The following is a 20,915-nucleotide window of genomic DNA, read 5'->3' as shown; positions in this document are numbered from 1 at the left end:
ATGCAGATTGAAGCATACTCATACTATATTTCTTTTTACTTTTTCATGTTTTTCCCCCCTTTGGGTCTGTATCTTCTTTTACAATATGACTTTTTACAATATGAAAATATATTTTGCATTTTTGCACATGTATAACATACCAAATTGCTTATCATCTAAGGGAGAAGGGGAAAGGGAGGGAAGGAAGGAGACATTGGAAGTCAACATTTTTTTAAAAATAAATGTTAATTTTTTTTTTTTACATGTAATTGGAGAAAAATAAAATATTATTTTAAAATTTTCAAAATGCATAGTAGAAAACAGGAGGGTAAAAGGAAACAACAATAAATAGAAATAACATGCTGAATTTAATATTTAAAGGGTGTGTTTCAAGAGTCCTCCTAGCTTTTAAGCTTAATAGCTATGATTCAGCTCTGCTGGCCAAAGGCCATTCTTCACACATTACTGCCATTTTTTTGCACTGTTCATCCCCCATGACTCAAATACTCCACTCACTGGCTTTGGTGAAGACAGATTAAGCCCCAGCTTCTGCTCTATATCCCACAAAGCCTTTCTTCTGACACAAACTTTTATTGATACTTTAAATATGTTGTATGTATATAACTACTTGCATGTAGTCACTCACTAGACTGCTCCTTGAGGGTGAGTAAGGAACTGGTTTTGCTTTTCTGTGTATATTTAGCAGTTTAAAGCTCAAATGACTTTTATTGAAATGGTAAATTAGTAATAGGTTTTATGTAACCTAAGTATATATTTTTGTTGAAGTTAACAGAAATGAGATTTTAAAATACGTCAAGGATATCTTTGAGACATCTTTAATTATATATATTTTCTATAAGGAAGAACATGGGTATCTTGGAACACTTTAAAAAGTCACATAGACAGGACAAAATAGTCAATGACTATAGTAATCTAGTATTTGACAAACCCAAAGACCCCAGCTTTTGGAATAAGAACTCGCTATTTGACAAAAACTGTTGGGAAAATTGGAAACTAGTATGGAAGAAATTAGGGCTTGACCCACACCTAACACTGTATACCTGTTAGGATTCTTACAAGGTGCTAAGTAAGTGGAATTGAGGAGACAGTGATTAAATCTAGTTTAGCATTGATTTAATCCTACAACAAATAATGGTTTCCTAGTGATATAATGATTGATGTATACTCAGTGAGGGGGATATAACGGAGAAGCTCTCAGGGCTAGAAAAGACAAGCACACTAGAAGCTTTCTGAGGCTGAGACAAATTTATTCCATCTTCCACCTTTGTGCTGGCTGGAGGCTGAAGCACAAACCTTTGGATCTGGAGACATTCGGAGGAGGAGAGGTTGAAGCTGGCAGAGGCAAAGGACTAGCAGCAGGAGCTCTTGGAACTAAGGAGAGAGATAGGCCTCTGTTAAAGCTAAACAGGCCCCAGGAAAAGAGATAAGACTTGGAAGGAGACAATAAAGGATTTGGACTTTAATCCCTGGCTGCACTTGTGATTACACCGAACTGAAAGGAAGGCTGCCTCCAGAAGTCCCCCAAGAAATCTGATCCCAGAGAACATTACACTTTAGAGAAGAATACTACATATACCAAGATAAAGTCAAATGGGTTCATGATTTAGACAGAAACAGTAATATTATAAGCAAATTAAATTAAATTAAATTAAAACCATTTCTTGTCATGAAAAGGTACTCAAATCATTATTGATCAGAGAAATGCAAATTAAGAAAACTATGAGATACCACTACATACCTCTCAGATTGGCTAAGATGACAGGAAAAGATAATGATGAATGTTGAAGGGGATGTGGGAAAACTGGGACACTGATACATTGTTGGTAGAATTGTGAACAGAGCCAATCATTCTGGAGAGCAATTTAGAACTATGTTCAAAAAGTTGTCAAGCTGTGCATACCCTTTGATCCAGCAGTGTTTCTACTGGGCTTATTTACATCCCAAAGGGATTTTAAAGGAGGGAAAGGGACCCACATCTGCAAAACTGTTTGTGGCAGCCTTTTTGTAGTGGCAAGAAAATGGAAATTGAGTGGATGCCCATCAATTGGAGACTGGCTTAATAAGGTATGATATATGAATATTATGGAATATTATTGTTCTGGAAGAAATGATTAGCAGGATGATTTCAGAGAATCCTGGAGAGACTTACATGAATTGATGCTGAGTGAAATGAGCAGAACAGGAGATCATTGTACATAGCAACAGCAAGATTATACAATAATCAAATCTGATAGATGTGGCTCTTTTCAAGAATGAAATGATTCAGGTTGGTTACAATGATCTTGTGATGGTGAAAGCCATCTACGTCCAGAAAGAGGATGGTGGAAGTGAGGGTGGATCACAACATAGCATTTTCGCTTCTTTTGTTGTTGTTGCTTGAATTTTATTTTCTTTCTCATTTTTTTCCTTTTTGATCTGATTTTTGTGTGCAAGATAACTGTATAAACATGTATACCTATATTGGATTTAAATAATATTTATCATGTTTAACATATATTGGATTATTTACTATCTAGGGAATGGGATGGAGGGAAGGAAGAATTGGAACACAAGCTTTTTCAAGGGTCAATGTTGAAAAATTATCCACGTGTATATTTTGAAAATAAAAAAGCTTCAATGAGAAAAAAAATAGAAACTAAAAAAAGTCACATAGAATATTAATAAAAATCACATGGGGCAGTTAGATGACAAGATAGATAAAGCCCTGTGAATCAGGAGGACCAGAGTTCAAATCAGACCTCAAACACTTAATATTTACTAGTTGTGCGATTGTAGGGAAGTCATTTAATCCCAATTGCTTCTCAAAAAACAAAAAAATCATTTAAAGGACAGTTTTGTAGTAATAGCAGTACATTGACACTGCTCTAAAACAATATTTCTCTACTAGTTTAAATGTGTTCAAGAAGCCAAGTCTTTCACAGAATTCAACTCAATCCACTCCACAAAACAGAATGTCCCCACTCATCAAGATACCCTTTTTCTTTCCTTTTTTTTGTATGCTGTCACCCCTTAACACTATAAAATTTTTGATGACAGGGACTGTTTTTGTTTTTATTAATTGCATCCTCAGCTTTTGTACAGTGTCTGTGCATATGGTGGGCACTTAGTAGGTATGTAGTAGGCACTAATGTTTATTGAACTGGCCTTAACCACTATCTGCCTCAGTTTCCTCATCTGTCAAATGGGGAGTTGCTCCCAGAGTTGCTGTGAGGAACAAATGAAATAATAATTTAAAAAGGCTTAGTATAGTGCCTGGCACATAGTAGGCCCTATATAAATATAAGCTATTTTTAAAAAGTTGTAATTGTAAAGCTCAAATTAAATTTCCAACTCTTTGTGAATTCATTTGGAATTTTCTTGGATGGTGTGGTTTGCCATTCTTTCTCCATCAATAGAATTAAGTGACTTGCCTAACGTCACATAGCCATGACTTGTCTAAGGCTAGATTTGACCTCAGGAAGAAGAGTCTTACTGATTCCAAGTCCAGTGTTCTATCCTCTGCACCATTTATCTGCCCTATGCGGCACTACATAAATTATTATTATTAAGGATCAAATGTGATAAGTGTAAATCACTTAATACTGTGTGTGACATATATTAGGTACTATGTAAATATTAACTATTGCCATGGAAGATCAAATAAGATAATTGGAAAGTACTTAGCACAGTGCTTGGCACACAGTAAGGGTTCCACAAATGTTGGCTATCAGATCAGATGAGATAATTGGAAATTAGTATTCGACATTCATTTTTCTAAGATTTTGTGTTTCAAATTTTTTCTCCCTCCCTCCCCCTTCCCTAAGACAGCAAACAATCTGATATAGATTAAACATGTACAGTCCTTTTATTTTATTTTTTATTATAGCTTTTTATTTACAAAACATATTGTACAATCCTTTTAAACATATTTCCTTCTGATGACAGATGACAACATCTGTCATGTTGTGCAAAAAAAAAAAAAAAATAATCAAGCCAAAAGGAAAAAAAAAAGAGAAAAAAGCAAACAAACAAACAAAAAAGGTGAAAAGACCATACTTCATCCACATTTAGTCTTTATAATTCTCTCTCTGGATGTGGATGACACTTTCCATTCCAAAAATACTGGAAATATTTTGGATCACTATATTGTTGAGAAGAGCTAAGTCTATCAAAGTTGATCATCGAACAATATTGCTGTTATTAGATACAATGTTCTCCTGAGTCTGCTTACTTCACTCAGCATCAGTTCATGTAAGTCTTTCCAGATTTTTCTGAAATCAGCTGAAATACAGCCTTGGGACTTCTGAATCCGTCCACAGACACCAAAGATAACATGGAAGGTTGGCAGGAAAGAGAGGGCCTTGGGAAATCGGTAAACTGGAGGCCTGAACCTGCAGGAGGTCGCTTTACTACCCCTGAGGAAGGACTATGTTGCTTTAGCACACTAGAATTTACAGCTATACTGAAGCAGAGCAATTCCTCCTCACAGTTCTAGCGCAGAAAAGACCTCTTGAGGTCAGAAGGATCTCTGAAAACCCCTGAAGCTTGGGACATTACATCCTTCATCCTGGAAATAGAGCCCTATTTTACCAGAGTTAATAGCCAAGTAATAGGCTGGGAAAATGAACAAATAATAGAAAATGATCCTGACTGTAGGAAGTTACTATGGTGACAAGGAAAATCAAAACACTCAGAAGAAGGTAACAAAGTCCAAGTTCCTAAACCCAAAGCCTCCAAGAAAAATAAGAATTGGTCTCAGGCCATGGAAGAGTTGAAAAGAGATTTTGAAAATCAAGTAGGAGAGGTAGAGGAAAAAAATGGGAAACGAAATGAGAGTGATGGAAAAGGAAATACAAAAAGCTAAGGAGGAAAGAATGCCTTAAAAAGTAAAATTGGCTAAATAGGAAAGTAGACACAAAAGCTCACTGAGGAAAATAATTCCTTAAAAATCAGAATTGAACAAATGGAAGCTAATGACTTTATTTATTTATTTTATTTGATACCTTTAATTATTATTATTATTATTTATTTTTTAAAAAAATATTTTATTTTATTTTATAATAAATTTATATTGACAGAATCCATGCCAGGGTGATTTTTTTTTTTTTTTACAGCATTATCCCTTGCACTCGCTTCTGTTCTGATTTTTCCCCTCCCTCCCTCCACCCCCTCCCCTAGATGGCAAGCAGTCCTATATATGTTAAATATGTTGCAGTATATCATAGACACAATATATGTGTCTAGAACCGAGCAGTTCTCTTGTTGCACAGGGAGAATTGGATTCAGAAGGCAAAAAACAACTCGGAAAGAAAAACAAAAATGCAAATAGTTCACATTCGTTTCTCAGTGTTCTTTCTTTGGGTGTAGCTGCTTCTGTCCATCATTTATCAAATGAAATTGAGTCTTTGTCAAAGAAATCCACTTCCATCAGAATACATCCTCATACAATATCGTTGTCGAAGTGTAAAGTGATCTCCTGGTTCTGCTCATTTCACTTAGCATCAGTTCATGTAAGTCTCTCCAAGCCTCTTTGTATTCATCCTGCTGGTCATTTCTTACAGAACAATAATATTCCATAACATTCATATACCACAATTTACCCAGCCATTCTCCAATTGATGGGTATCCATTCAATTTCCAGTTTCTAGCCACTACAAACAGGGCTGCCACAAACATTTTAGCACATACAGGTCCCTTTCCCTTCTTTAGTATTTCTTTGGGATATAAGCCCAATAGAAACACTGTTGGATCAAAGAGTATGCACAATTTGGTAACTTTTTGGGCATAATTCCAGATTGCTCTCCAGAATGGTTGGATTCGTTCACAGTTCCACCAACAATGCATCAGTGTCCCAGTTTTCCCGCATCCCCTCCAACATTCATCATTATTTTTTCCTGTCATCTTAGCCAATCTGACAGGTGTGTAGTGGTATCTCAGAGTTGTCTTAATTTGCATTTCTCTGATCAATAATGATTTGGAACACTCTTTCATATGAGTGGTAATAGTTTCAATTTCATCATCTGAAAATTGTCTGTTCATATCCTTTGACCATTTATCAATTGGAGAATGGCTTGATTTCTTATAAATTTGAGTCAGTTCTCTATATATTTTGGAAATGAGGCCTTTATCAGAACCTTTAACTGTGAAGATGTTTTCCCAGTTTGTTGAAGCTAATGACTTTAAGAGAAATCAAAAAACAATAAAACAAAATCAAAAGAATAGAAAAATAGAAAGCAATGTGAAATATCTCACCGAAAAAACTGACCTGGAAAATAGATCCAGAAGAAATAATTTAAAAATTATTGGTCTCCCTGAAAGCCATGATCAAAAAAAGATCATAGACATATCTTTCAAGAAATTATCAAGGCAAACTGTCCTAATGATCTAGAACCAGAGGGTAAAACAGAAATAGAAAGAATCCATTGACCACCTCCTGAAAGAGAGCCCAAAATGAAAATTCTTAGGAATATTACGGTCAAATTCTGGAATTCCCAAGACAAGGAGAAAATACTGCAAGCATCCAGAAAGAAAAAATTCAAGTATAGTGGAGCCACAATCAGATTATCACAAGATTTAGCAGCTTCTACATTTAAAGAATCTGAGGGCTTGAAATATGATGTTCTGGAGAGCAAAGGAGTTAAGATTAGAACCAAGAATCATCTGACCAGCAAATCTAAGTATAATCCTTCAGGGGAAATGTTGTGGCCAGCATAACAAATGGGCTAGTGGTGGTTGAAAATAAGGAGATGGGGTTACTGATAATTCAACAGAGCTGTTTAATTAAGAGAAATCACATTGCTTATGTATCTTTTATTTTTGGTGAGGCAATTGGGGTTAAGTATCACACAGTGACACAGCAAGAAAGTGTTAAGTGTTTGCAGCCAGATTTCAAGTCAGACCCTCCTACCTTCAGGGCTGCTACTCTATCCACTAAGCAATCTAGCTGCCCCTGTAGCTATGAAAACTATGAAAAACAGTTCTGTAACCTATCCTACTTTCTGTTTTCTACGGTGTAACTCTCTCAAGCATATTGTTATATGGACTCAATCTTATTCAAAGTTCACAATGCCCCAGTAATTGTGCTAGGACGTTATGCTTTCTCATTATTTCAAGCTTAAATGTACGCTTTATAATCTTGGAGGAGGGGAACACCTCAGTTACTGAAGTTTCTAGCTTTCTGGGAGTTCTCTACAGGAAAAGGTAGAGATATTCAATAAAATACAGGAATTTCAAGCATGCATGTTAAAAAGTTGAATAAAAAAATGGACTGTCAAAATTTGACAGGTTTCAGGAGAAGCATAAGGAGGTAATCAGGAAAGGAAAAATATAATTTATTTAATAAGATTTATCTGTTTACATTCCTACATGGAAGGATAATACTTGTAACTCATAAGAACGCTCATTAATATGGCAGTTATAAATGTATGTAGACAGGGCATAGGTGTGAGTTGAATACAAAGGGATAATATCTTTTAAAAAATAAAATTAAAAGGTGAGAAAGGAATGTACTGGGAGAAAGGGAAAGGTAGAGGTGGAATAGTATAAATTATCTGCTAAAAAAGAGGCAAGAAAAAGCTTTTGCAGTGGAGAGGAAGAGGGAGATTGGAGTAGTGATTGGCTCAAAGAGGAAGTAACATACACATTCAATAAAAATTTAGATATCTTTTTTAATCTAGGAAAATAGGAGGGGAAGGGGATATAAGAAAGGGCAAAGTGATAAAGGAGAGAGTGATCAGAAGCAAAACCCTTGAGGAGAGAAGGTAAAAGGAGAGAGAACAGAATAAATGGGGGGAGGGGGGAGGATGCAGTTAGCAATATTAATTGCAAAAGAATTTTGAAGCAGTGTCTCTAATGAAGTCCTCTTCTCAAATGTTTGTGGCACCAAGTCAAATTTAGCCATTTTTCAATTGATAAATGATCAAAAGATATGAACTATGCCAAAAGGGCTATAAAATATGCATATTTCATACAATACTACTACTAGGTATGAATCCCAAAGGAGATTAAAAAAAGACCTATATGCACAAAATAATTTATAACAGCCCCTTTTTTGGGGGAGCAAAGAACTGGAAATTGAGGGGATATCCATCAATTGGGGAATGGCTGAATAAATTATGATATGGGATTATGATGAAATATTATTGTTCTTTAAGAAATGATGAGCAGGATGCTCTTGGAAAAGCCTGGAAATGTCTTCATGAGCTCATGGAACAGGAATGTATTAAGTAAAAATATTATCTATGTTGTAGGATGATCAGCCGTGAATGACTTTGCTATTCTCAGCAATGATTCAAGACTATTATGAAAGATTTGTGATGAAAAATACTATCCATGCCCAGAGAAGGAACTGATTGTGTTTGAATAGATTGAAGTGTACTTAAAAACAAAAAAGCCCAAAACTTGATTTTTCTTAAAGCTTTTTTTTTTTTTTTGGATGTGTGTGTATGTGTAAATTTGTTTTCTTTTGCAACATGACTTTTATGGAAATATATTTTTTAAAAAAAGTAAATTTACCAAAAACAATCAGTCTGCTCATCATTTCTTATAGAATAATAATATTCCATTATTCATACACCATAATTTATTCAGCATTTCCCCACCTAATGGGCATCCATCCAGTTTCCAATTCCTTGCCACTACAAAAAGAGTTGCTACAAAGATTTTTGCACATGTGGATTCTTTTCTCTTTCATGATCTCTTTGGGATAAAGGCCTAGTAGTGACATCCACTACTATTTTTACTATTACCACCACCAAGACTGCTCTATTACTACTCCTACTATTCCTCCCATTCCTAGTCTTACTCCTACTCCTCCTACTCCCAGAAACTACTACTTCTAGTACTACATGCCAGACCTAGCGTTAATCGCTGGGGTAAAGAGCAGACTCAATCCTTAAAGAGCTCACATTTTTCCACCACGAACTTTCCGCCTCGGTACGCTGGGGAGGAGAAGTGCCTGACCTGGTATTTCGGCGGGAATGGGAAACTTCAGGAGAGGAAACGCCCCTTTTCAGCTCTGATCAAAATTCGAGAGAATCACTAGGAGAGTAAATGACCAGCTCAGGACCCTACACCAGGCGATACCCTCCCTTCTAGACTAACCTCTCAGATCCTCTAAAAGAACTACTTCATTTCCTCCCGGCCTGACTCAGGGCCTCAATGAGTCCAAGGTCCCGCCGGAACTGGAACGCCTCAAGTAGGCCGGCTCCAGGGGAGGAGGTCCCTAAAGGGACATTCCATTCCAGAGAAACCATGGAGTGTAGGGACAAAACGAGGGATAAAGACAGTAGTAGGGAGCGTTAGAAGAAAGGGAGTAGTACCACGGATATGACTATTCTAATAAATTTAGTGGAATCTTCCTTGTTGAGAGATTGAACTCCCCTCCGTCCCGCCCAGAATTTCTTTTCCACTTCGGAATTGTCCGTTTCTTTGCCTAGTCAGTAGACAAGTCTAAAGTTTCGTGCACGGAGGGGATATTATGATTATAACTTGGTAAAAATTCTATTGTGAAGTTAATAGATCATTACCTAAGGACTTTGCCAAATTTTCCATTTTCTATGGAATTGGTTAATGGGTCACATTTCCTTTTCTTTTGATTCTTTCAAGAAAGGAATTACTATCTCCCCCTTTGAGGCTTCCAAATGGTTCAGGCTGTTACCGTAGCGCTTAACGGGATACTGCGAGAGTGTCTGCCATATTGGATTGAACCAATTTCTTCCCCCAAAATAGGGAATATAAAGTTGGAGAGTATTTAACCTAAAGAATTGAGCGTCATCAAAGACGGAAAGTCCTCTTCTTGTGTCCTTAATACATATATTTAAAACATCTCCAAACACTTCTCTGTGGTTCTGAGCTCTAACAGACACGCTGTAGCAGATGAGGGCGTGGGATATTCCCCCCCCGCCTTCGGCCTGTTGGTCCAGTCCTTACCCCAGATCGGGCGCACATGGCCTGGTAGTAGGAGCCGGTGGGCCCCGCAGTGGCAGCTGGTAAATTCGGAAGTTTGGTGGCGACTACACCCGGGAAGCAGTGAGAGCTGAGCGGTGGCGCCAAGGCCCATGCAGGACGCGGAGAACGTGGCGGTGCCCGAAGCGGCCGAGCAGCGGCCCGAGCCTGAGCAGCAGGCCGCGGAGGAGGAACCGGAGCGGCCTGCGGGGCCCAGGGTCCAGGAGGCGGCAGCTGCCGCCTCCGTGCTCGTGCCCGAAGAGAAGGGGGGAAAGGTCGCAGCTGCGGTGACGGTGGCTAAGTCCGGGCTGGAGCCCGAGGCACTAGTGAAGACTCCCGCAGAAGAGAAGGCCTCCGGAGAACCGACCTCGGTCGAATCCCCGCCTTCGTCGTCCTCATCTCCAGGGGAGCCGCAGCCCGAGAAGATTCTCGAGCTCAAGGCTGAGTCTCCGGCGGCTAAGGAGGAAAAGCGGGAGGAGAAAGAAAAGGCAGAGGACGGAGAAGGAAAAGAGGAGGAAGAGGAGAAGGAGGCCGGGGGTGAGAAGAAAGACCAGGCAAGGAGGCCGAGGCCGAGCCCAGGCGCCTGGAGAATGGCAACGAGGAGGACGAGATCTCCTTCAGCGATCCTGAGGGCTTCGTAGATGACATTAGCGAGGAGGGTGAGAGCCAGAGCCTGGACAACTTGGATGAGGAGGAAAGGGAGGTTGGGGAGGGAAGGGGCCCTCAGGGAAGGGCAGGTCCGGCCCCCCACCTTGGAACAAGAAGTAGCCTTTTTCCCCGAATCTGCAATGATCACTTAATAATAGTTCTCATTGATCTTTCCTGCCAACCACCCAGGATGTGGAAAGAATTGTCACGATTTTACTATGAGGAAACTGAGGCATGTAAGTGACGGATGAAAGGTTACAAAGTACATCTTTTTGTGCCTTGTACTTCTTTGGCAGTCTGGTGAAACTTACATCTGAAGTGTAACACATCTAAAGTGACAAAGGAAATTAATCATATTGAATTACAGTGGTCAATTTCCTTTATATATATGTGTGTGTGTATGTATATGTATGTATTTGTTTCTATGTGTGTGTGTGTGTATTATACACACACACAGACACACACACACACAGACACACACACAAGTTTCAGAGGTACCAGTTAAGTATCTAGATTTAGGATTTGAACTTGACTCCCAGATCTCACTCCCTCATTTTTTTCTCCACTTACTCATTTATTCAGGTTTCTATAGATAGAGAAACTGCTATGTATGGTGATTGGGTGGGAGATGGGATGGGGAAGGGAGAGAAAAGTGAGGATGACCTGAGCAGACAAGCCTTTCAGAGTTGTTTTTCTTTATAATTTAACATTTTCATTTTGTAGGTGAGGAAACTGATATTCCTGCCTGAGAGTCACCTAAATAGAAGCAGAAATGAGATTCAAACTCTAATCTCTTGTTCCTTAAACTTATTGCTCTTTTATCATACTTTGACTAAAATGAAAAATAATAACATGTACTTTTTTTGCAGAAATATATAATAAAAGAAAGTGGAATACACAAAATTATTGGTATCTTATAAAATTTTAAAAAGTAGGTTATGTCCAACTATTCATTGAATTAAAACTAAAAAATAAAAATTTAATTTCATAGTATTGCTGCCATAATTCATAATTCATTTTTAATATTCATGGATTAATTCTAGGTATAGATATGTGACAGAGAATTTGTAACTAGCACAGCAAAATAACTACTCCCTGGTCAAGAGCTCCAAGTTGCTAATATGAATGTTTCTGTAAACATTTTGCAAGCCATAAAATGTTTTATAAATGCCAGCTACTTATTATTCTTAGAGAAACGGCTCATTCTGACCTGATCATAGGTATTTCTTCAGATAATCTTATACCAAATAAATTTTCAGAATTTTGTGTAGCTTTTCATTTGAACTTTTCATTTGCCTTTCTTAAAAAGCAGCACACATTGTTAAATCGCAATAACCCAAGACTTGATAGGTTAACTCATTTCACTATTATGTCTTTATCTACAATCATATTTTCCATTTAGTTTTTCCACTGAACTTGGTGCTTAATTAAGCAAATAGTGGTCAAGTTTTTAACTCTAAATGTTTTCCTCCTAGCTCATGAACATTTTTCCTTTTCCAGGATAGCTAACACCTATGCAGCTAGACTCTTTTTCAGTCTTAGAACACGGGTTCTTAATCTTTTTGGACCCCAGTGTTGGTCTGGTTTAGGTCCCTCTCTAAATACTGTTTTTAAATTTGTAAAAATAAAATCTATAGGATTACAAAGGCAACCAATTTGATTGAATAGAGTTTTCAAAACTCAAAAAAATTTCATACATTCACACAGGTTTCTTAGAGTTGTCTAGATCTCTAAGAAGTGACTTTTTCAGTCACACTGCTACTATGTGTCAGAGGAAGGAGTTGAATTCAAGTTTACCTTAGTTTGAGGCAAAGTATCTACTATGTTCCACTTTCTTCTCTTCATCTAGCTATTTTTTTTTTCACTATGAGCTACTTGTAAAAAGGATAGGTACTTATAATGAGACTTAGTCAGGTCTTTATGAATGTGGGAGGGATTGCATCAGTTTGCATAAAAACTGACTTGCATAAGATGCAAACCTTATAAAAGCAGAGCAGGCTTAACAGGCAACTTAATTGTATAGTATTGAGTATTTGTATAGTATGTGAGTTTTAAAATCCATGCATTAAAAAAAAATAAAACTTAAATATAAGGAAAAATTGAAAAAGAAAGAACATTTATAGCCAGTAGAACATCAGGAAGAATTCAAAATATGGACACATACATATATGTATAGGTATAGGTATATACACTCATATATATGTACATTACGTATATACACATATCTAAAACAATATTAATATGACTGACATAATGTAGATTTCTCTGTTGAATCTTTTTTAAAGTTTGACTTTGAGACCAATGATCACTACCCCTTTTTTTCTAATAAATTTTTATATAATATAAATTTTCTAAAAAATTTTCCTGATCATTGTTACTGTGTTTGTGTATATAACTTTTTCCTGTCCCTGCTAACTCTTTCTATTAAGACTTCCCCCCAACCCCCTCTTCCCTTTATCTTCCTTCTCCCTCTTTAACCCATTCCCATTAATCTACTCATCCTTCTATACCTCACTTTATCCTATTCCCTCTCCCCTTATTTCTTTATAGATTTTGGAGGGTGTTACACTATAGATATGTGTGTATTTCCTCTTAATCCCTTTCCCACTTTGCATAGTTTTCAGAATTACCAGTCCTTATCTCTATCTAATTCCTTTATGTCACTTCTTGGTTCTTGGACAACTGATTCATAAAACATAATTACAATTTTTACTTTTTCCTAGGTGGTTTTTCTTTTTAGTCACATCGTACTCAGCTCTACCCCATTTTGGACTACCTGATCACTATTATCAATTTTAGATAGATGGTTTACATTTCCATGTGTAAAATATAAACACTTTGTTCTTATTGAGTCCCTTGAAAGTACTCTTTGATGTTAAGCCTATGTACTTAATTGAACTTTACATGGTAAATGTACCAGGTATTTTTTTAAAACTGAGAGTTTGACATGTACTATCTTTTATCTTCTACTTTTCTAGGCTTTGACCTTGATTTTAGCCTCCTATTAAAATGTTTTAAACTTAGAATAATAGTCTTGGAAATCATTTTTAAAAGTAAATTTTTATTATCTCTCAAATATTTAGATACCCTTTTGTTAGGAATTAAAAAAATTGCATTCTGTTCTTAATGTTTTCCCCTTTTATGTTTCATCCTGACCAACTTTTAAAAATGTACTTGCAGTAAGAAATTATGTCAACCAGTCTTTTTCTGACCTCTTGATATTTTGTGTATTAAAATATTCAAGATTATAAAGAAAAATTAGAATTATAATTAGATTTAGTAGAGATAAGTATGTTTATGAAAAGCCATTATTCTTGTAATACTGTTTTAGAGTATTGTGTAACCTCCATTTTGATAGTTTGCTCATTTGTTAAATTTGTGAAATTGTTAAGGCTAAATAAAAACTATTGCTGGAACTATGACCAATGATGTCATTGTTTGGGAGGCCCTTCTAGTTCAAAGGAAGCTCTCATAGTAATAGACCATACAGACAGCTAGTTAATTGGAATTCTTGACTTAGGCTTAGGATCTGACATTTCATTAGTATCAAGACAGCATTTGTTTCTGCACATTGGATTGGTCCATTCTGTTAATCCACTTGAAGCAGAATTTTATGAAAGATTTTTAAGGAAAAAAGAGCTATTAATTTCACTATAGAAAAGCAAAGTAAACTAGTTTATTGGAAATGTTGCCAACTTTATTTGTTACTTAAGGCAGCTGTTTTCCATTTCTTCAGATATTGTAGTACAATTTACAAAACATTTTACATAACTCTTACTTGATAATTATGATGTTATAAGATAAGCAGAAGGGATATTATATTATCTTTGTTTTCTAAATGAGGAAAATGAGACTTAGAGATATTTATTAACTTCCCTAAGATCACAAAGCTAGAAATAGGATTAGAAACCAACTGTTGTCTGATGGTTCGCTTTTCTACTATTATAATTCTAGTGATAATGCTTTTTTGGGATTTCTGAAGGTTTAAAGTCTAAAATAGTTTTGAAAACTAGGAATGGAGACTTACTAGGTCATGAAATAATAGGTGATTTATACTGAAGCATTGTGTCATTAAGAATCATTTAAACTAACTCTTGCTTCTCTTCACTTTTGCAGCTTTTTTTTTTAAGTTTTATTAAAAACAATTTATTAATCATAACTTTTAAAGTTGGGGAATTACATTCCATTGAGAAATTGAGTGCATATGTTGCATGAGTTTTTTTTTTTTTTTTTGGTAAATGCATATCTTTAACTTTTACAGAATTGCTGGGAGATATACTGAAAGATAGACCACAGGAAGCTGATGGAATTGATTCCGTGATAGTGGTGGACAATGTTCCTCAGGTAGGACCAGACCGTCTTGAGAAACTAAAGAATGTCATCCACAAGATCTTTTCCAAGTTTGGGAAAATAACCAATGATTATTACCCAGAGGAAGATGGAAAAACTAAAGGGTAAGTAATACAAAATGTCTATTCTCCTTTTTAGGGGTACCTGATAGGTTGTAATAATGATGTTGTAATAATGATATACACCCCCAGCATCAACTCTCTTGGTGGAATAGAAATTATCAGTAAACTGGTTAGTCACAAAGCAGGCAGCTAAAGAAAGAAGATATTGTGGATCTTGAATTGTGATCATGTAAACTAGTTGATAACTTGCAGAAATCCAGTTATTGCTTGTTTTCACTGTTGTTACATTTCACATATAATTTTACAATTCAATCATTTAACCACAAATCCTGAGAAAAGGCTTGAGCAGAAATGCAAGTTGGATGAATTTTTGTCAAAAGCAAAAAATAAAATTTTACCTTTTTTTAACCATTTTTAAAAAAAGATTAGCAAGGAACACAGGTTTATACACAGCATAACAGCCAGATAATTATTTGAATGTCTTTCATAGTACCATTGCGATGTGGGGTAAATGTTAGTAATTATTCTGTCTTTGTTAAAATTAAATTTTATTTTTTCATTCAGCAAAAGTCTACTTTTTCTTCCTTTACTCTTACCCCCAAAGTGAAAACAAAAGAAAAATAAAACCTGTTTTGAAAATATGCGGTCAAGCAAAATCAACTTCTGTAATGGTGGCATCTAAAAGTAATTTGAGAGAAAGAATATAAATATCCTTGTCTTATTCCATACTTTTGACCTCTCATCCTGGTCTTTTGCCTCTCCTTTAGTAGGTGGGTAGCCACTTTCTTATTGATTGTTGCATTAATTAGAGTTCCTGAGTCATTTTTTTTGCATCAATTTGTGTCATCCCAGAATTCTATCTTAAATCATCCCTTCTAAGAGTCAGGATAAATATAAGGACCAGTCTTGGTTTTGGAGATTTCTTTCTTTTGGGGGTGTGATTTGTGAAAAGAGAGAAAAGGCATGTAGTATTACTGTTAGATACAATTGCTTCCCAAGGAATGCATTTTTGTGGAAGTATTTTATTTTATTTTATTTTTTATTGACAGAACATATGCATGGGTAACTTTTGTAACATTGTTCCTTGCACTCACTTCTGTTCCAACTTTTCCCTTTCTCCCTTCAATCCCTCCCCTAAATGGCAGGCAGTCTCATACATACTAAACATGTTGAAGTATATCTTAGATACAATATATGTGTGCGGATCCATACAGTTCTCTTGTTCCACAAGAAAAAATGGATTCAGAAGGTAAAAAGAACTTGGAAAGAAAAACAAAAATTCAAGTAGTCCACATTCATTTCTCAGTGTTCCTTCTCTGGGTGTAGCTGATTCCATCCTTGATCAATTAGAACTGAATTGGATCTTCTCTTTGCTGAAGACATGTGGAAGTATTTTAGGAAAGCAACTAGTATTAAAAAATTGTCAACTAAACATTTTTCTAAATAAGTGGTAAAATTGGACAAAGCAATAGAGAAAGGTAAAATAACTGCAGCTAGATGATGGCCTGAATTTTTCTTTTTAAAAAATTTTTTTTTATTTTAATAATAGCTTTTAATTTTCAAAATACATGCAAAGTTAGTTTTCAACATTCACCATTGCAAAACCCTGTGTTGCAAGTTTTTCTCCTTTCCTTTCCCCCACCTCTCTCCCCAGACAGCAAATAATCCAATATAGGTTAAACATATGTAGCTTTTATGCATATTTCCACATTTATCATACTGCACAAGAACAATCAGATCGAAAAGTGAAAAAAAAATGAGAAAGAAAGAAAAAAAAAAGCAAGCAAATAGCAACAAAAAAGATGCAAATACTATGTTGTAATACACATTCAGTCCCCACAGTCCTGTTTCTGGATGTAAATGGCTGTCTCTATTACATGTCCATTGGAATTGGCGTTAATCGCCTCATTGTTGAAAACAGCCAAATCCATCACAACTGATCATCACATAATTAATTTTGTTGTTGTTGTATACCATGTTCTCTTGGTTCTATTTACTTCACTTAGCATCAGTTCATGTAAGTATCTCCAGGATTTTTTGAAATCATCCTGCTGATTGTTTCCATAATTTATTCAGTCAAATGATAGGTATCTTTTCAGTTTCCAGCTGCTTGCCACTATAAAAAGAGCTCCACAAATATTTTTGCACATGGTGGCCCTTTTCTCTTATTTAAGGTCTCTTTGGGATAGAGATCTAGTAGAGACAATGCTGGATCAGTTTGATAGCCCTTTGGGTATAGTTCTGAATTGCTCTCCAGAATGGTTGGGTCTGTTCACAATTCCACCAATAAAGTATTAATGTCCCAGTTTTTCCACATCCACTCCCAACATTTATCATTATCTTTTCCTGACAGTGTGGATTTTGAGAGAAATGACTGATAACCTTTCTATATTACAATGAAATTTATCTCTTTTGTGAAAAAGTTTGAAATTTTATTTGACTTTTTATTAAAGTAAAACATCTTTTAAATAGCTTAGTTATTTTATCTGTAACCAGCAAATATACTAATATTCATTAATTGATCTTGATTTATGTTTGTTACACATTGGTTTTATTTTTTTTATATTTTTCTGTTGATGAAAGACATCACCATGTTAAAGGGATTCCAAATGTCCAGTCACAAAGAAGTTTAATATTATATCACCTTGCACATGCAAAAGATTATAGTTGTGCCAACTACTGTCGTTTTGTTCTTCCTATATTTGTAGTTACATTTTTCTGGAGTATGTCTCGCCTGCTCATGCTTTGGACGCCGTTAAAAATGCTGATGGCTACAAGCTCGACAAACAGCATACATTCAGAGTAAACCTTTTTACAGACTTTGACAAGTAAGTACACACTTTTGGCTATATTTTCATTCATATAAACATACCTGTACAGCCCTGTGATCTAATCAATGTACTGTAATATTACATTGCTTAATATTGGTCATGGTCTCTTTCAGGTATATGACAATTAGTGATGAATGGGACATTCCAGAGAAGCAGCCCTTTAAAGACTTGGTATGACATTTTGTTTTTAAATTTAGTCTCAAAGGGTTAAAAAAACAATATCCAATACCTAAGTGCTATTTTTGAAATCCGTCAGAATCACCAGAGAAAACAGATGGTATTAGTCATTTGTTTTGATAATTGTGATTAAATTTGAAAAAAAAATTTTGATGTCATAAACATTTTGTCCCTTTTTATTATTCTAGGGAAATCTACGCTATTGGTTGGAGGAAGCTGAGTGCAGAGATCAGTACAGTGTCATCTTTGAATCTGGGGATCGTACATCTATATTCTGGAATGATGTGAAGGATCCAGTATCCATTGAAGAAAGAGCGGTGAGAATCAGTTGCTCTGGGATTCCTAGAGCAATAGTATAGGGAAACTGTAAGACCTCTTCCCTCCTCCCTTCTCAAAGGATACCTATTTCACATATCTCAAAATTTGGGTTTTGAGCAGAGACCTTCCTTTAAACCTATTTGTATGTTTCTTAAAAAAAAATTTTTTTTTAAAGCAATGTTATCATGTAAAAGTTGTATGAAAAGATATCATTTTCTTCCTCTGAGATTCTAACTTCATAGCTGTCCATTATAGTTATCTTTTGCCAAAGTATTGGGTCATAAAAAATATAGGTACTTGATTCAGTGGGACTGAGCAGTAGTCTTTAATTCTGTGGTTCTCTCTTTTATATGATTATTTTCTCAGTTTGTTTGTTAATTCTATACTGATTTCCACAGAGATGGACAGAAACCTATGTGCGTTGGTCCCCAAAGGGCACTTATTTGGCTACATTCCATCAAAGAGGAATTGCTCTCTGGGGGGGAGAAAAATTCAAACAAATTCAGCGATTTAGCCACCAGGGGGTACAGCTTATTGACTTCTCACCTTGTGAAAGGTATGTTTTGTAAGATCTAATAATTCATTTCAGTGCTATTGAGTCTTATCAAATGAGAAATCAGCTTTTATTTCATTCAGTATTTCTTCATAAAAGTATGAAAGATTTTGCCTAGCAAAGTTTGGATATGAAAGCAAATGGAAACAATAAAATCTAAGAATGATCTAATAAGCCCTAGTTAGGTCCTTGTTAATACAGGCTCAAAAACTTCATTGTCCTGCATATAAATAACATCTATATTTTCAAGTATTTTTACCTATTTTTCCCCCCTGTATTCTCTAACCCCTTATTCTTGGGCTTCTAGTCTCATTATTATATTAAAACTCATTTTAAAAACAATTTGACTTGTCACCTAAGAAATTTTCATCTTAACCTCTTTCTAACATTTCAAATTTTGCTTTTTCCTTCTTGGAATATTTTCTTCCCTTAGCTTCTTTGACATTAATATCTTTACTCTTCTATCCTATTTCCTTCAGTGCTTCTTTTTTCTCCCATTTCATGTATTTTTTTTGTAGGCTCAGTTTTCTATCTTCTGCTCTTTCATACTTTCTCAATATTGTTCATCATCTCTGTTTCAACTATTAACTTAGATGCTAAATGACTCCTAGATTGATAATTCTAGCCCTAAACTGTCTTACAATCCACTCTTTTTATTTAACGTGTCTCCTTTGCTATAGAAAGCACAAATAGCAAAATATCTTATTCATCCCCTACACGCAGTAAGATCAGCCACAATCTTTAGCTATTTAGGTTTTTGCTCAAATGCTACCATTTGTGATATGCACAAATATTTCAGTATGGAATATCATTTTAATGTTTAAGTTTGTATAGGATGAGATGATTAATGTTGGCACAGTTTATACATATCAAGGGGATTCTCACTAATCTTAAAGAGGCTTATCCAAACATATAAGGTAGATAGAAATAGGAGTTTCATGGTAAGATAAACTGGTTTGAGGTCAATCCCAAATTGAGTTTATTTGATGTTAGGTAGTCCTGCCAGGGAAGATGCATTCACTGAAGATATTACTCTACATATCTCGAGCTATTTCTGTCACCCTTTTCACTCAGTTTTTCTCTGTACTTTGCCGACCTGTAATAAGGAACAACCTGGTTTAGAGTTTTTTTTTCAAAAACAGATGTTCTGGAGACAGAAAACAAACAATAATGGTCTCTAGGCACTAAGGTTCCTCAGCTGATAAATGCTCAGATGTGAATCATATCTGATCATCATTGTATTTACCTTGTTAATTCCACATTAATAGAAAGTTTTCTTTTCCCATGCTTCTAGGACATATACACATTGTTTAATTTAATTTAATTTAATTATTTATTTTTATTTTTTGTCATCTTGACTTCAAAGGAGAAACATTTTTCAACTCTCACTTAGCACTGAGAATACCTACTTAGATTTGCTCCAATAGTAGTAACTGCTGAGATAAGAATACTCTTGGGGCTCTAGGAGTAATTCAGTCATAACTTTAATCTTTTTAACCTCTGTCCCTTTCTCTCTAATTTGGTTGGGGATAGATTATACCAGTTTTAATGGAAGGAACATACAGAGAAGTTTAATATAGTGGTTTTTCTTTTTCTCCTTCCTAGGTATCTTGTGACTTTTAGCCCTCTGATGGACACACAGGATGACCCTCAGGCCATAATTATATGGGACATCCTCACGGGACAGAAGAAACGAGGATTTCATTGTGAAAGCTCTGCTCACTGGCCCATTTTTAAGTAGGTTCAATATGAGCATCAAAGATGGTCTCTTATTCTTTTGTTGTGGAACTGATACATAGTAACATCTGATTTTTTTTTTTTCCCCTAGGTGGAGTCATGATGGCAAGTTTTTTGCCCGAATGACAATGGATACACTCAGCATTTATGAGACTCCTGTAAGTGACTACTTATTTAGAAAATGGAATATTTACTGTAAATAATTTTGCTTAATGACATTTATTTCCATTCTCTTTGCCTTTTCAATTTAGTTAATTCTCTGGATTCTGAATTCTGAACAGGCACTATTTTCTAATGTCTGTCATCTAGCAAATC

General features: G+C 35.5%; 1 protein-coding gene and 1 long non-coding RNA gene across 2 annotated transcripts in view; one reads left to right on the top strand and one right to left on the bottom strand.

Moving 5' to 3' along the window:
- Positions 1–1,226: 1,226 nt before the first annotated feature.
- LOC127563903 (uncharacterized) lies at positions 1,227–9,143 on the bottom strand. Its single transcript, XR_007954150.1, has 2 exons — positions 8,886–9,143; positions 1,227–1,371 (listed from the first exon to the last, which is right to left on the bottom strand). It is a non-coding gene; the product is annotated as an uncharacterized LOC127563903 (long non-coding RNA).
- Positions 9,144–9,907: 764 nt separating this feature from the next.
- EIF3B (eukaryotic translation initiation factor 3 subunit B) overlaps positions 9,908–20,915 on the top strand; it is a 29,824-nt gene continuing 18,816 nt past the window's right edge. Inside the window, 9 exon segments of the mRNA XM_052000094.1 lie at positions 9,908–10,473; positions 10,476–10,583; positions 14,834–15,026; positions 17,693–17,812; positions 17,929–17,986; positions 18,181–18,309; positions 18,709–18,866; positions 20,469–20,600; positions 20,692–20,758. Of these exon segments, the coding sequence (XP_051856054.1) occupies positions 10,038–10,473; positions 10,476–10,583; positions 14,834–15,026; positions 17,693–17,812; positions 17,929–17,986; positions 18,181–18,309; positions 18,709–18,866; positions 20,469–20,600; positions 20,692–20,758 (1,401 nt within the window). The 5' untranslated portion in view covers positions 9,908–10,037.

This window comes from Antechinus flavipes, chromosome 1, assembly GCF_016432865.1.
Source record: "Antechinus flavipes isolate AdamAnt ecotype Samford, QLD, Australia chromosome 1, AdamAnt_v2, whole genome shotgun sequence".
In the NCBI taxonomy this organism is placed as follows: domain Eukaryota; kingdom Metazoa; phylum Chordata; class Mammalia; order Dasyuromorphia; family Dasyuridae; genus Antechinus; species Antechinus flavipes.
This window is presented reverse-complemented; position numbering and strand designations above follow the sequence as displayed.